The sequence below is a fragment of the Peromyscus leucopus genome, chromosome 7 (genome assembly GCF_004664715.2).
Source record: "Peromyscus leucopus breed LL Stock chromosome 7, UCI_PerLeu_2.1, whole genome shotgun sequence".
Taxonomy (NCBI): domain Eukaryota; kingdom Metazoa; phylum Chordata; class Mammalia; order Rodentia; family Cricetidae; genus Peromyscus; species Peromyscus leucopus.
The window spans coordinates 65,862,271-65,877,538 of record NC_051069.1 but is presented as its reverse complement, the minus strand read 5'-3'; the positions used below and the strand labels follow the sequence as shown (position 1 = coordinate 65,877,538).

The window sequence follows — 15,268 nt, the reverse complement described above, 5'->3', positions numbered from 1 at the left end:
TGCAAATAGTTGGAACATCCACAGTGATCCCTAGGCTGCCACACCTCCCAGTAAAGAGTAAAGGATGATAAAGATGAATGTTCGTTTGAATGGGTCTAAGATAACTGCAACAGCCTTGACTGTGCCAAGCCCTTTTCTAAATCAAAAGTCTCGATGCAAACACATCAAATAAACTGCATCAAACTTAAAGATTCCTTAGCTTTACCAACCATGGTTCATTAATAAATTAACATAATTCTATTATGAATATTACTATACATATTTACAACTAGCATGAATATCACTATACGTATTTACACTTTTTGCAAACTTACATTTAAAAGCAAACTCTATATAAGACTACTTTACAAACCTTAGCAAACATCTAGAAAAAAATCTCCTAACAGAACTATTTACATTATCACTATATATATCTATCCTTTTTACAAACTTTCATTGAAAAGCAAACTCTACATAGGACTACTTTACAAACTTTAACAAACATCTAGAAGGGATCTCTTAACTGAAATATTTATATTATCTTCCAACAAGATAGAGAGTATACAAATTGTGAAACATGACAGTTAAAATTATTGGTGAACTCAAAACTGTTTCATTCCTGAAGTCAGGAGTTCACAATCAGCTTTGATATCATTCTGAAAGTTTTCCTGACAGTTTGAAGTCAAAGCTTAATTCATCGGTGACTCTAGGGTCTTTGTATTCAGCTCCCTAGACCCAGGAATGCAATGAGTGCCATTGCTAGGAGGCCATAATGCTTGCTGCTAGTGGCTGTAACACTTGGTGCTAGCAGGCTGTAACACTTGGGACAATGCCATTCTCCCAAAGTCATCTTTCCTACTGGGCCCTCCCAACCATTCCAAAACCCGCAGAAATGTGCCCAGTGGTAGATGGTAACCAGTAGGGGGCTGTCCCTTAATTCATTGCAGCTCCCCTGAGTGCCACAATTCACATAAGCATTGATGAAACTTCCTTCTCTGCTACAGGAGCACTTTTGGTTAGTTTTCCCAAGAAGCCTTGCCTCAGGGCAAGAATGGTTGCCATAGTAATTAATAAGCTTCTCAGTTCATCTGGTAAGATTCAAATTGTGTCCTAAGGGGTCCATATATGAATTTGCTGTTAGAAGTGTTGTGGCTCCAGTTTGTGTTTTATTCCAATATTGACAAAATCTTTGTCCCAAGCTCCCCCACAATCTGGGAGGCCCCTTATTCTCCTACTTTCCCCAGACTACAGGATGGAACCTCAATATCAGGAATATTGCTTTCACTGCTCTTTACTCCAATTCTTCTGGAGGAGAATCATTGGAGTTGACATTTCTCTGTTCCAGACATGGTACCATAGTCAGGCAGCCAGCAAGCTTCATTTGGTGACTGAGGGTAAAATTCCCTCTTCTTAATTTTTTGAAGCTGCATCTTAAGATTGCCATGAGCTCTTTTAATGATGCCAATGTTTCTCTCTTGCATCTTAAGCACCACATAAGTTTCTTACTTGCCCCTAACTCTTTCCACACTCAAAGTAAGTTCCTGGTGTTCACACCACTTTTCCTTGCTTTCTAAAGGTTCTGAAGACAGTTTGAGGAATGTCATTAACATTTTAATTGCCTCCGGACAAGGCAAGCTTTCACCGGGGAGATAAGCTAAGCTTTCTAACAGTGCTTGGAAAAAAGCAGCATTTTGGCTGTACGTGTATCAGCAGCAAGCTGTTTTTAATTCCTTATGCATTTTCAAAGGAATTGGAACATGCATTCACATGATATTTCCCATGGGCATCTTGCTTCTCTATTACGAGGAACATTTGAAAGCTTTTGTCTCTGCATTTTCTTCCAGGCCTGCCTATATTGTCACACTGTTATGAACTACATTTCCCAAGCTGCCTTTCTGGGTCAGGAAGAAAACTCACCTGCAGCCAATTGTGGCTGCTGAACTCCTGGTTTCATTCACATGGTCTGTATTAGTACTGAAGTCAAGATCAAGTTTTTGCCTTTTTTCCATGGGAGGCTTTTGTCTTCCCTAAGCTCACATTAGGACATCTGCATTACTGTTTGACAGATGAATCTCCCTAATCAAACTCCTCACCTGGCACTGTCCCCAGAGTGGGTCATGTCCACCCACATGCACGTGGACCAGTGCTTGGTGTCAGAAGCAAAAAACCCTTTGGTTTTCACTCCCCTGCCTCACTGGGTCAGTGAAAATAGTACTTGAAATAAGAGCTCTGTCAGAGAGATTTTTACCTTTGGGTAGATCTTCTTTGTTCTGTCCTGTCTCCTCCCCCAGATGCAGAGTCCCTGATGCCTCGCCATGGCTTAGCCCTCTGCTAACTGCTTTCTGTTCTGGGAGTAGGGGCTGGCATCCCCAATTCTGCCTCATTTCTTTGGGCAAATGCAGCTTCAGCATTTCCTGTGCTGCCATTGCAGCTACTGCTAGGGGCTTAGACTTTGCCCTTTTTGTTGCAGGGAGGATCTCAAAGCTGCCACTGCTTTTTCCATGCCACCAACTTTTCCCCAGGCCTGCAGCACTGCCTCCACTGCTCTTCCACTCTGGGGGTGCCGCCCCACTTGGCTCTCCACCTGGGTTCTCTTGGGTGTTTCTCATTAGGCTGTAGGTTCAGGGGATTCTGGCTAGGTCCAAAGTGTCTGCTCCTTTTCTAATACTGGCTTGAAGGGAAGACGGGACAATCAACGAGTGTTTGCCATATTCTGAGAGGTTTTTTTTTTTTTTTTTTTTTTTTTTTTTTTTTTTTTTTTTTTTTTTTTTTTTTTTTTTGTGTGTGTGTGTGTGTGTGTGTGTGTGTGTGTGTGTTAATATTTCTATTCATCCCAGGTGAGTCTAATTTTGCTTTTACAGAAAGAAAAGAGATCTGAGAAGGAAAGAACCAAAAAGTTTTCAGTTTTAGAGAGATTACGAAGTTTTCCCCAAGATTTCTGTTCCCTTACGTTTGGCTTCATGGCAAAGAAGAAGCAATTGATCTTGATTGAACAGTATTATCAGCAAGCGTTTTTATCTAGTGGCACTGTAGTGGATGGTTTTGTCTCACTCGCATTCACCTCAGGGAAAAAAAAAATTTCCCCCTGCAGCTCAGAACTCAGGCCAAAAGCTTCCACTATAACCCTTTTCTGCCTGTTTTCCTCATAGTATTTTTTGTATTTCCTGATATTTCCCCAGGAGTCTGCATTCAGAGTCCCTAGAACACAGCTCCTGTCTTGTTGCTTTTCTACTTTACCCTAGGTTTTCTCCTACACTATATTCCTACATTCTACCTTATCCTAAGTTTTTTCCTATACTATATTCCTATACTTAATGCTATAATTTTTCTAATTTTAGTAGAAATTGAGAGAGAGAGAGAGAAAAAAGAAACCTAGACAGAGAGATATATTTGCTGTAGCCTAACTCCTTGCTTTGGCATTTCTTTCAGCCACATTGCTTTATCTATATACTCCTGAAAATAGAATATCATAACATTTACTTTTAATTCATTACCAGGTATTCCCTCCTGCTTCCTGTAATGCCCCCAATCTTCTTTTGCTAAGTTCCTAGTTAGGTTCCTGTTCTGAGAGGGTCCCTGCCCCACATTCTGGCACCATCTGTGGGAGGCCAGCTCCCACATTTTCACAATTTTTCCCAGGATACTCTTGAGTAGAGATGGATAAGAAATATTAGGTAGAAAGAGAATGTAGTGAAGAGACAGACAGAAACACAGAATAGCCTCTGGAGGGACTGATCAATATCCAAACTGGCCTCTTCTGTTTCTTCTAAAGGGTTTTTATGGGAATACCAGGGGGTGGGGCAAAAGACCTCCCCCTAGCACAGCCAAGTGCAGACCCTTCCAATCACCTGGTAACCATGCACATGGTTAAGTCATCCTCTAATGCAGCCCTGCTGGGTAAAGCAAGGTCAGATATAACTAGGAATACTTTGTGGGCCCCCACAGAGGTTTTTTCGCTGGCTTGTAACTTGCCTAGGAGGCTATACTGACTTACCAGTACCTAAGAATCCACCTATCTTTACCTCCTCAGCTTTGAGATTACAAATGTGCACGTCTACTACGGCTTGCTTGTGGACTGAGTACATGTTATTGTGCTGGCAAATTACTGACTGAGCTATCTTCTACCTTGGCTTAAAGATTTTGATGATAAAAAGAAAAGAATACCTAGGTAATGATTTTCAGGGTTACCAGTTTCAGGAATTTAGATTATGGAAGAGGGGGAGGATTTGGCTTTTAGAATGCAGGATAAAGAAACTGGGTCTCCTGATGATGAAGAAAGCATAAGATACAGGGAGAGAGAAGGCTAAGCGAGGGAATGTGGATGTGCATTCCTCATCTTCTTTAACACTGTTCCATTCTAATGAAATAGACATGCGTTCTTATCATAACCTGACTGAAAAAGAACTGCAGTTGAAATGCTCAACCCAGCATGATTAATTAGTAAAGAAAACTTTCACAAAAAGACTGTCTGCAATATGAAATTATTTACTAATGTCAACATAAAATAAAAAGCTCATGAAACTAAGTTATTTATTTTCTATATAGCATTATTTGAATCAAATTATATTTTTTTTAATTTTTTTTTAATTTTTTTGAGACAGGGCTTCTCTGTGTAGCTTTGCACCTTTCCTGGGTCTTGCTCTGTAGACCAGGCTGGCCTCGAACTCACAAAGATCCGCCTGCCTCTGCCTCCCGAGTGCTGGGACTAAAGGCGTGTGCCACCACCGCCTGGTTCAAATTGTATTTTAAAAGAAAATAAAAGGCAAAAACAAAACACCAATGTTCAAGAATGTCAGGAAGTATGAAAATTTATACTGTAAAGTGCCCAGCTAAATATTAAATATTATAAGTAGTGTAGGTTGAAGTCTATGTTCTTGGATTCTGGAGCCAAATTCCATGTGTTTTAACTCTGGCTTTGTCTCTTTTTCACTGTACGACATAGGGAAACTTGAATTATCTGTGTTTCAGTTTTGCTGTATGTGAAATAAAGAAAATAGCAAAACTTACCTCATTATAATGATGTGAAGGTTGAAGGAGTTAACAAATGTGATGGGCTTAAGTCAAAGTGTCTGGCATAAAACACAATAATAGTACCAACTCTTGTACCTTTATGTGAATATCAGCACAAAGCTGAACACTCACTTATGTGCATGGAATTAATTAAAAAGAAGAAAAAAATCCCCAAATTTTACATTTAAGGTTCCAGTAGCATAGCTTTTATTAATATAAAACTTACATTTGTTTTAATCCATTAATGGCAGTGTTTGAATTTAGCAATTGTGAGTGACTGTGTCTCAGACATTTGCCCTGATATTTACATAGAGAAATAATTATTTTCACCACGGACCTTTTGGGATAAGATTTACAGAATTGTCTTGTTCCTCATACTTCAAATCTTGAGAAACATATTTCAAAATTGACTACACATTAGAGATAGCTAGGTTCCTCCAGACCAGTTGAACTGGAAAATGTAGGGTTAACATTCAGGCACTCATGTTTTTAACAAAGTTCCCCAGGTGATGGACAGACAGTGAAAAAGCACAAAGCTAGAGTGTTTGTAATTTATTGTACACCTATGTCAGTTTCTGACACTGATAGATAATTTTGTCATATTCAAATAAATAAAATAGTTATCTATGGGTACTTCTTCAAGCCAGTCTGTTGCTTCCATTGTGTCTGTACCTTATGGGTAGGTGTTGAGGAATGGAAATGAGGAGGTTGTTTACTTTTAAATCATTTATTTTTCTGTCATGCAGAAGTTATGTATATCAGGTAAAATAATCAAAGAATGTAAAAATTGGAGGAGATTATAAAGGGTGTCTAGTAGAAATAAAACAGGTGTTGAAGCCAGTCTTGTCTTGCAGTGACTTACTAAGTTTTTGCCTATGCGATCTTGTAGCCCATAGCCTCCTTTTATTTATCTCTGTCAAAATGAGAGAAACAGGCAGTATAATCAATTGACAAGTGTTTTATGCTGCTTGAGTGCATACACACACACACACACACACACACACACACACACACACACACACACACACATTGTGTTCTCCATGAGATTTTGGAACTGTGGAGGGCAGGAACCATGTTTTGCTGTTTGGCACAAGCACTGAATGCCATTTTTTATAAACTTAGTATATGCCAGGGATGTTGCTTTATTTCAGATATTTCCAATACAAGTACTATACACACATGAAAACTCTTGTTCCTTAGGCTTAAGGAACTGCTGGAGTAGATCTAGCTAATAAATAAGACTTTGATTTTGAACTCAGCTTGCCATTAAAGTCAAAGTATAAATCATGTTTCTAAGTTGATTGTCAAAGGCAAAGGAGAGTATATATGTCAGAGGGATGGGCTCTCTGCCCATTGCTTATGCTGAGTTGCCTCATTAGCACACATGTATTTAGTGTAGGATGTTTTAAAATTTTATCTGTGAGTGTGTATGTGTGTTTGTGTTACAAGCATATAAAATTTGTTTTTGTGTGTGTGTGGTGCAGGTGTATATGTATGTTATAAGCATATATATTTGTGTTTGTGTATGTGTGTGTAATATAGTCATGTGTGTATGTGTGTGTGGTGCAGGCATATTTGTGTATGTCTGTTGTACAGGAATATGTGTGTATGTGTGTGGTGCAATCATGTGTATATGTATGCATGTGTACAAGTAATGTGTGTGTTGTACAGTGATGTGTGTGTGCATGTATGTGTAGTTCAGACGTGTGTATATATGTGTATGGTATAGGCATATTGGTGTGTGTGTATATCTGTGTGGTATAGGCATGTGTTTATGGGGTACAGCCATGTGTATGTGTGTGTGAATGTGTGTGTATGTGATACAGGCATATGCATGTGTGTGTTGTACAGGCACATATGGGGTGCAGGTGTGTGTATATGTATGTATTTGTGTGTATATGTGTGGTACAACTCGTGTGTGTGTGATGTAGGCATATGCCTGTATTATTGTACAGGCATATGTATGTGCTTTTGTGTCGTACATGTGTGTGTATATGTATACATTTGTATGTTATAGGTGTGCATGTATGCACGTGGTATAAATGTATGTGTGTGTGTGTGTGTGTGTGTGTGTGTGTGTGTGTGTGTGTGTGTTACAGGCTTATGTGTGGAGGCCAGAGGTCAAAGTCAGTTGTGTTTCTCAACACTGTATTTTAATTTTCATTTATTTTTAAATTAAAAACACTCTAAATAAATATTTATTTGAGAAAGTGTCACTGTATCTGTAACTTCCTGATTCAGGTAAACTAGCTATCCAGTGAATTCCCACAATCTTCCTGTGTCCGTGCCTCCTGAGTAACTGAGGAGTGCTGACATGCCTTGCTTACTAAGCATTGTACCCACTGAACTGTCTCCTAGTCCCTCCACAGAAAAGGCTTGATGAAGTAGTCACTCTCCTCAAAGCAGAAGCCACCCTTAGAAGGGACCTGTTTATAGACTTTCATTTCATACTCTTTATTCAGAAAAGAGACACCATGAGACTATGTAGATATGTTTGTCTCTCACTGATAACACTTTGGGTTGAGGCCATAAAATGAAGTCAGAAAACAGAAGTGAATCCATTATTCTAAGACATACAGAGGGATCAGCATGGTGTTGAAGTTGTCCTTGCCTCAAGGGAAATACCTTGCAGCCCCTCTGTTCCTGGTTCAAGCCATTAGAATGTGCCCACTAACTTGTGGCAAGAAAGAGCAAGTGAATAACTGTTTACCATCCTAAAGGCTTTTTGGCTGTACCTCGAGAATCATTCTATTTAATATGTTTGTGAATTGTAAGCCTGACTTCTACCAACTGTGGAGATGATTGCTTCACACAAGTACAAAAGCCAATTCTTTAAAAAGCTGAGATCCTTTCACAAACATGTGCTTGTTAATGATGTAGACATTTACAGTGTAGGGGAAAAAATGTCCATTGGACAAATGTGATCATTCTAGTCATTGCCGGCCATGTGCACTCTATTGCTTTCTGTTCCATGCTTTGGATACTGGAAGAGAATTCCTCTGTGATATTCACTGCCAAAGGTAAAACTATTTTAACTCAGAAACTGTCAATCATCAGATCCCAGGGGCCTTAAGCCAGTAATAGTTTGGTTCAGCTGGCCATGGCTGGACTGAGAGTATTCTTTTCATGTGCACTGAGGCGGGGCTGTGTACTCCATTCTTTTTAGATTTCTCAAGTGCTTCATGATTTCTTGGTTCAGGGGTGATTTTTTCTTTCCTAAGTACATTCTATTTATTCTACTTTGATTCTCCCCCCAATTAGTATAAATGTCCGTGCTAGTTTGCTATCTCCTTTATTTTTTCAACCTGGTATAAATGAAAGAATCTATGCAGAGGAGGAGGCAGAAAGATTGTAAAAGCCAGAGTTGATAGATGACTCCAAGGAAACTGTGTTTTTCAGATACGACAGGGCTGATACACAAACTAACTCACAGAGACAGTTGGAGTGTGCACAGGGCCTGCACAGATACAAGATATGCAAAATCCAAACACAGAAGGTGAAGTGAGCACAATGTCTCACTTTAAATTTATAGAGACTGATTTTTCCTCAAAATTAATTTATGACTTGGCTTTGTCTAGGTCAAGACAGTATCTAAGGCCTTAGATTTATACAGTGAAATGGTCTTCTTAGATAGATACACATACTTTTCTGTGTCTCAGTGGATACCCCTGTTTTATTTATTATTTTAAACTCAACTTTTGGCTTTGAAACAACCATTTCCCACAAAAAGAGTGTATTGAAGAACTGGAGGCAGAAGAGTATCAAATTAATCCTTGATGTTTTATACAAAGATGGATATGGACTAGGTCCAGGTGAAAATTAACATAGACCTCCTGTTAAATTATATGCTTTAAAGATTCACTTTGAAGGAATAGAAACTAGAAACTGATATTTATTAACTCTTTTTTAGACAACCAGCACAGCACTGGATCTTTCTAGAGATGACCTTTTTAGAGACACCAGTTTGGTAGAATTAATTAGTAGTAGTCCCTAAGATTACCAAACTGTGGTGGTGCCTGAGTATTGAAGAATATGTGTTATAGATGTATTTCCTGAAACTTATCCTTTGTATAATGGATCAATATTTTCCCAAGCATTTCATGGATTCATTTCTTTTTGACTATAGTTTTTATTGTTTGAGAATTTATATATGTAGGTAATGTGCTTTGATCAAATTTGCCCTCCATGTAACCCTTCCCTATCCTTCTCCCCACTTTCCCTTCCAACATTATGTACTTAAAAAAACCCACCGAGTCCACTTAGAGCCTCTGTGTGCTTGTTGGTATGGAATTTTCTACTGGAACATGGGTATCCTCTCAGGAGTTACTTCCCTGAAGAAAACTGACTTTCTCTCCCTCAGCAGCCATCTGTTGCCAATATGCCTCAGCTAGGGTGGGACTCCATGAGCCCCTCATCATTCATGCTGGAAATTTGGCTGGCTTCCTCTTCTGTGGGTTTTGTGCAGGCAGTTAGAACTGCTTTTTGTTCCTGTGTGCAGCAGCCCTGTCATGTCTCACAAATAATTTTACTACCTCTGGCTCTTTCAATCTTTCTGTTCCCTCTTCCACAATGATCCTTGAACCTTTGGAATGGGACTAGGATGCAGTTGTCCCATCTAGAGTCTCTCACCCCACAGTCTCTTATTTCCTGTGGGTTTCTGTGTTAATAATCTACCAAATTAGGAAAGGACAGGTATCTTATGAGTATCAACAAAAAAATAGCATATCAAGTTGCTTTAAGACTGAGCATTTCCCCATGTATTAAGGTTGGGCAATGTGGCCCAGTAGGGGCAGTCAGGTTCCAAAAGCCAGTGAAAGAGTCAGAGATAGCCACTGTTTCCACTGTTAGGAGGTCCACAAGACCAAGCTATACAACTGTAACATATATGCAGAGTACCTAGGTCAGTCAGATGCAGGCTCCCTTGTTGTCAGTTCAGTCTCTGTGAGTCCCTATGGTCCCAGATTACTTGATTCTGTGAGTTTTCTTGTGGTGTCCTTGACCCCTCTAGCTCCTACAATCCTTTCTCCCCTTCTGCAGATTCCCTGAGCTCGGCCTAATGTTTGGCTGTGGGTCTGCATCTGTTTCCATCAGTTGATGGATGAAGCCTCTTTGATGACCATTGGGCTAGGCACTAATCTGGTTACAGGGGATGGATAGTTCATGCTACTTATCTGCTATTGCCTTGTAGATTCCTGGGAGATTTCTTTGTACCAGATTTTTACCTGACCCAGAAATACTCACTCCTCCCCTGCCCAACATGCACCACAAGCCCACTTTCCAGTAGTCTCCTTCAGTACTCTCCCCTTCTGGCCTCCCCTGCAACCTGATCACTCCTGTTTCTGTCCCTACCCTTCCTCAGTCCACAAAATCTCTTCTATTTTTCCTTCTCTTCTATTAATACAGAAACCATTCCAATCATAGGAGATCTGGAAACCTCCTAGGAACCCTCCTAGTTACCTAGTCTCTCTGGGTCTGTGTTTTAAAGATTCACTCTTTTGTCATTGAGAATTTACTTCTTATCATAGCATCCTAATAAAAACCAATGTTTTGAGATGTTTGTATTCCATTCACTTGTTTGTATGATTTTTCAAGTTTGGCCTACCTACTGTTTAGATAAAGCTAAGAATAATGTTTTGATCTAGAATTAATAAACTGTTTTGATCTACCATTGGAAGTAATTATATAATTCATTCATGAACTATAGACTTCTTTTTGAAGACATGAGGCAGGCAATCCAAAGCACTGTGGCCCTTCCATGAGATACAAGAACAATTCTCTGCTTGATATTTCTTGGGACACATAGGAAGTTAGGCTGACTTGAAGTATTGCTGATGCAGTCTGGGCTATTGCTTCCTGTCTCACCCTGGCCATCCTATGAGTCCATTTAAACACAAAACTAATGGAAAAAGAAAATCTCATTAAGCTTAAAGTATGTAAATATAGAGTTAACAATTTTAACTCAACTTACTGTTACTTTCAGACTACCATTGCAAGTCTTGTTATAACATGAAAGAACATATATAGGTGTGCACTTTCAGCTGGTCATTATCTTACAGGGATTATACACAGTACCCAGTAAGTGCTGCAAGCCATGTTTCTGCAGTGTGCTTTCCCATTGCTACCAAACCCTCCATTTCAGTCAATGAGTATTTTATTGAATATTTATTAATAGCTCATCAAAAGAATTGGGGGGAGGATGATGTAGAAAATATCATTGTATTCAAAATTGGGAAACTGGGCAATTACTGACTGCTTCATTTAGTTTCTCTGGGTAAAACACATGGCTAGATGAAAAATGCATTAAGATTGAAAAATAGTAACTTTTATGAGATAAAGCTGCCTGTTCTTGATTGGGAAGCACACTGATGAGCTGATGATGTGTTTTCATTCTTGTTACCATATTGTAGCCTCAGACTATACAGCTGACTCTCAAGAGGACATTGCAGTTTTATGAACATCAAGTTATTGGGTGAGTAAAAATGCATTTTTCTATGGAACAAATTCAAAGTGATTTCTCAAGTACAGCTGTTGAGCTTGCAAGTTAGTATGCTCTTGAAGTCAACTTTATAGTGTCTGTTTCTTGACATGTAGGCTGGGACTGACAAATGCACCTTAAGTGATGTCCTTTGGTTTATTGGTCTTTAATTCTTTTAAATAAAAATTGAAATTCTTTTTGCCCCACCCCCTCCCTTCCTAATATTCTTATCTTCCATTTGCAAGACTGAATCTCATAATTTTATTTTACTACAAGGGAAGAATTGTTGATATCAAGTGGGAGTATTTGAATGGGATTTTGAATTCTTATATAGAGTTTGACTGAAACCACACTTTAAGGATAGGTCTTGGTTTGGTCAGGGTCACATGCTGCATGTTTTTCTCTGTTATTCTTTATTTCTTCAAATGGTTTTGATAATTGTGTGTGTTAAGAATATGTTACACCAAAAAATAAGAAATCAAGGCCTCATCAGCTCAGAGAAATTTTAGTAAAATATAATGGTTATATTAATAACAAAATCAAAGACAAATGTTATGATAAGGTGATATGATGTCAGTGAAAGTATTTTGTAGACATTTTTGATTGGCCATAGTAGATAGCAGTTTGGCAAATACCAAAAAATCAAATTTACTTTTTTGAGTAATCTAGCTTTCCATGTTAAATCAATTAACATTAGAAACAATAAATATTGTCACTATACTTTGTTATTATTTTCTATATGCTGTAAATGTTTTGTCTTTGTGAAGAGTCAAACTCTGGTAATTCTTAAAATATTATCCTTTTACATTATGGGGATCAGGAATAAATATTGAGCTATTAGGATATGATGTGATTAAAATTAAAACAGAAAGATATAAGAATAAAAGGTGACTTCAAAACCTAACATAACACCATGAGCTTTAATCACTTGATGATGATGTTGATTGTCTTTTCAGTGGGAATTGCTTTGAAACTTTGATACATTAATTCTCAACAGTTCAGTCCTCGGAAAAACATTTAAATTTATGAGATGGCTTTTAATTTGATGCAATTAGTGATTTAAAATAGTTTATCCTAATGGAGCTAAAGAACGCTAAATTAACCTTTCCTTGAACATTCTAAAATAAAACTTAATCACTGTCATTGTGTTGGCTACTTTCAAAGTATGCTGTGTGGATTACTTCTTAGACTTAAAACAATTTTTAACTATTGTAAGTGTTGTATATCTATTATTATTATTATATATTTTATTTTTTATGATAATGCCTGTCATCAAACTCAAAGAAATTGTGTTTGGAATTATGAATGCTGTCATTGTTTTGGAATCAAGAAATTGTTGAAATTCTCTCATCTGTGAACTGAACTGCCTCAGGGACAAATTAGGGGTTGGACTCTTACATTACCATTGAAATAGATCATAACCTCATTGTAATAGTTAACAGAGCATCTTTGGCCATTAGTTGGATGGAGTTCCCTTTTATCTACCTACCTTAACTATCTTCTCTATTTATGATGACATGACCTAGGGTATTTATTCTGTCCAACACAATATAAGGGCTATGGATAATTTGACTGTAACAAGGTGTCTTGATATTAAACCTAATTAAAACAGAACTATCAACATGTTTTCTTGCCTGACTTCTAGGACATGGACCACTTTATTTGCCTTGCTGCTTACGGAGACTAAGGAGCTAGTTGGAAACAGTCTTAGTGTTCTTGCCTTTCTTGACTTTATCTTCCCTTCTTTCTACTTTGCTCATCTTATAGATTCCTTTTCAACTTTATCTTTTGACTCTAAGACTAATTCTCTTTACAAAACTGAAAAAGGAGAAAAGCTAATATTAACACTGGGACTAATGTGTTCACACCTATGTGTTGTTTAGGGCCTTTTATCTCTAACTGTGAAGCAATGTGTTTTTTACAGTCAAGAGAATTTCAGGCAATGGAGAATTAGTGCTAGCAAGCATTACTTTCTATATTTTTGGAGAGATATGTCTAAGAAGATTATTTTCCTGCTTTCTATAGGCTTGCATTGAAGTAATATAACTTTCAGATACTATATACAGAAATGTTAAAGTAGGAGAGATGACAGAGTGTATGGATGGACTCATTTTAATTTTTCAATATGGGCTCAATGACTGGTCTTTCTATTTCCCCTCTTCTTTTCTTAAAACTCTGCTCTTTAATCTGCTTTACATATCAACATCTGGGGTAGTATACATCATTCCTGGAATTCTTATACCTGTTGCCAATAGAAACTGCTAGAGATCTTTTTATTTCTCCCAGAACCTAGCACTGGACTCAAGAAGCATCTGTTCAAAGGATCACAAAGAAGATGGAGCCTCTTGTTATGGAGTAAAATAACCTCTCAGCCACAAGTGCTTCATCTTTAAATATTTATTCTACGCTTTAATTTATCCCTTCCCTCATTCATGTATTTATTCATAGAGATCATTTGTGTTGGGAAAATGAATCATAAAATAATTTATTCATGCTATGTGATAAATCTTTTTCTCTCTACTCTCATCATCATCTCTTACTGAGATATTTTGATCTGGTTTCCTGGCTCCTATTTAATGTTTCTGAGTCCTGACTTTTTATCATAGAAAAATGATTTAAAATTTACTGGAAGCCAGTGTTTCTTAAATATTAGTATGCATTAGAATTACCTTGTAGGTATATATGGATGCACACACACACTTACAAAAGACAATGCATTAGACAGGCTTATATGATCAGAAGCTGAATAGTCTGATAGTGGCTGGTTACACACTGTAGTTAAAGCAGTTGCTGTCCAGTCTAAGAAGCTGGAAGCTACAGAAAATTGGGACCAGTGAAGTCTCCAGTGTGAGATTAGAGGTCTGGAAGGCCTCTTAGAGAGTCTATAGTGTAAGTTTGAGTTTAACAGCTGATGAATCTGTGGGACTCCTAACAATATAGTCAGTGGGGGGTTTCCTACAACAAATACATCATACCAGATACCAAAAGTACAGGCAAAGCAAAAGAAGTGGGACTTTTGAGATCCCTCACCCTCCATGCTGAAATGTTGACTGATTTGATCTTGTATAAGTCTGTTAAGAAGCTGCTGTGAGTTCATGAGTGTAGTATTCTTGTCATGTCCAGAAGCCAACCTCTGGTTTTTACAATTTTTCTTACCCCTCTTTTGCAATGATTTCCTACATCTTTGGGTGGGGGTGATGTAGATGTCCCATTTCTGGCATATAACTGACAATTATTCTCTGTACTTTGACCAGTTGTGAGTTTCCACTGAACAAAGAAACTTCTCAAATGTAATTTGGGAGTTTCACTATTCCATGTGTATACAAATACAAATTTAGAGGTTAGTTTGATACTTCCTCCATTTAACAAAATAATAGTAGTAGATTCATGCCTGTGGGCTATGGTTTCCCCAGCCCTGAGTTCTTAGCCAGATTTACAGTACCAGGCATGACTTTCCTCTCATGAGGCATGCTTTAAATCCAAGAAGAAAGCAGTTCTTTAATCTTTAACTTTCATGCCACTACTGCACATATGGTCATGTCTTGCTATGCTGACTGTCATTGTTGCCTACTGGGTTCATAAATGAGTAGCTCACAGGGTTTACAACTGGGTAAGACTCTTAATGACTTTTCCTCCCAGCAGTCTGCATTGCAACTTTGGGTACTATGAAAGCTAGCAAAAAGATAGGAAGCTTCCTGGTCAGTACCAACCTGATTTTGCCATGTCTAATGAACAAAGTATATGATGTGTTCAGCAATAGATATTAATATCAGTTTACCATGAACAATGGGAATAGCCTCTATT

The 15,268-nt window shown here is 38.0% G+C and overlaps 1 protein-coding gene across 1 annotated transcript in view; it reads left to right on the top strand.

The window, feature by feature from the left end:
• The window catches only part of Gucy1a2 (guanylate cyclase 1 soluble subunit alpha 2), a 319,363-nt gene that overhangs the window by 22,901 nt on the left and 281,194 nt on the right, over positions 1–15,268 (top strand). Inside the window, exon 2 of the mRNA XM_028893011.2 lies at positions 11,397–11,458. Coding sequence (XP_028748844.1) covers positions 11,397–11,458 — 62 coding nt within the window. The remainder of the gene's footprint in view (positions 1–11,396; positions 11,459–15,268) is intronic.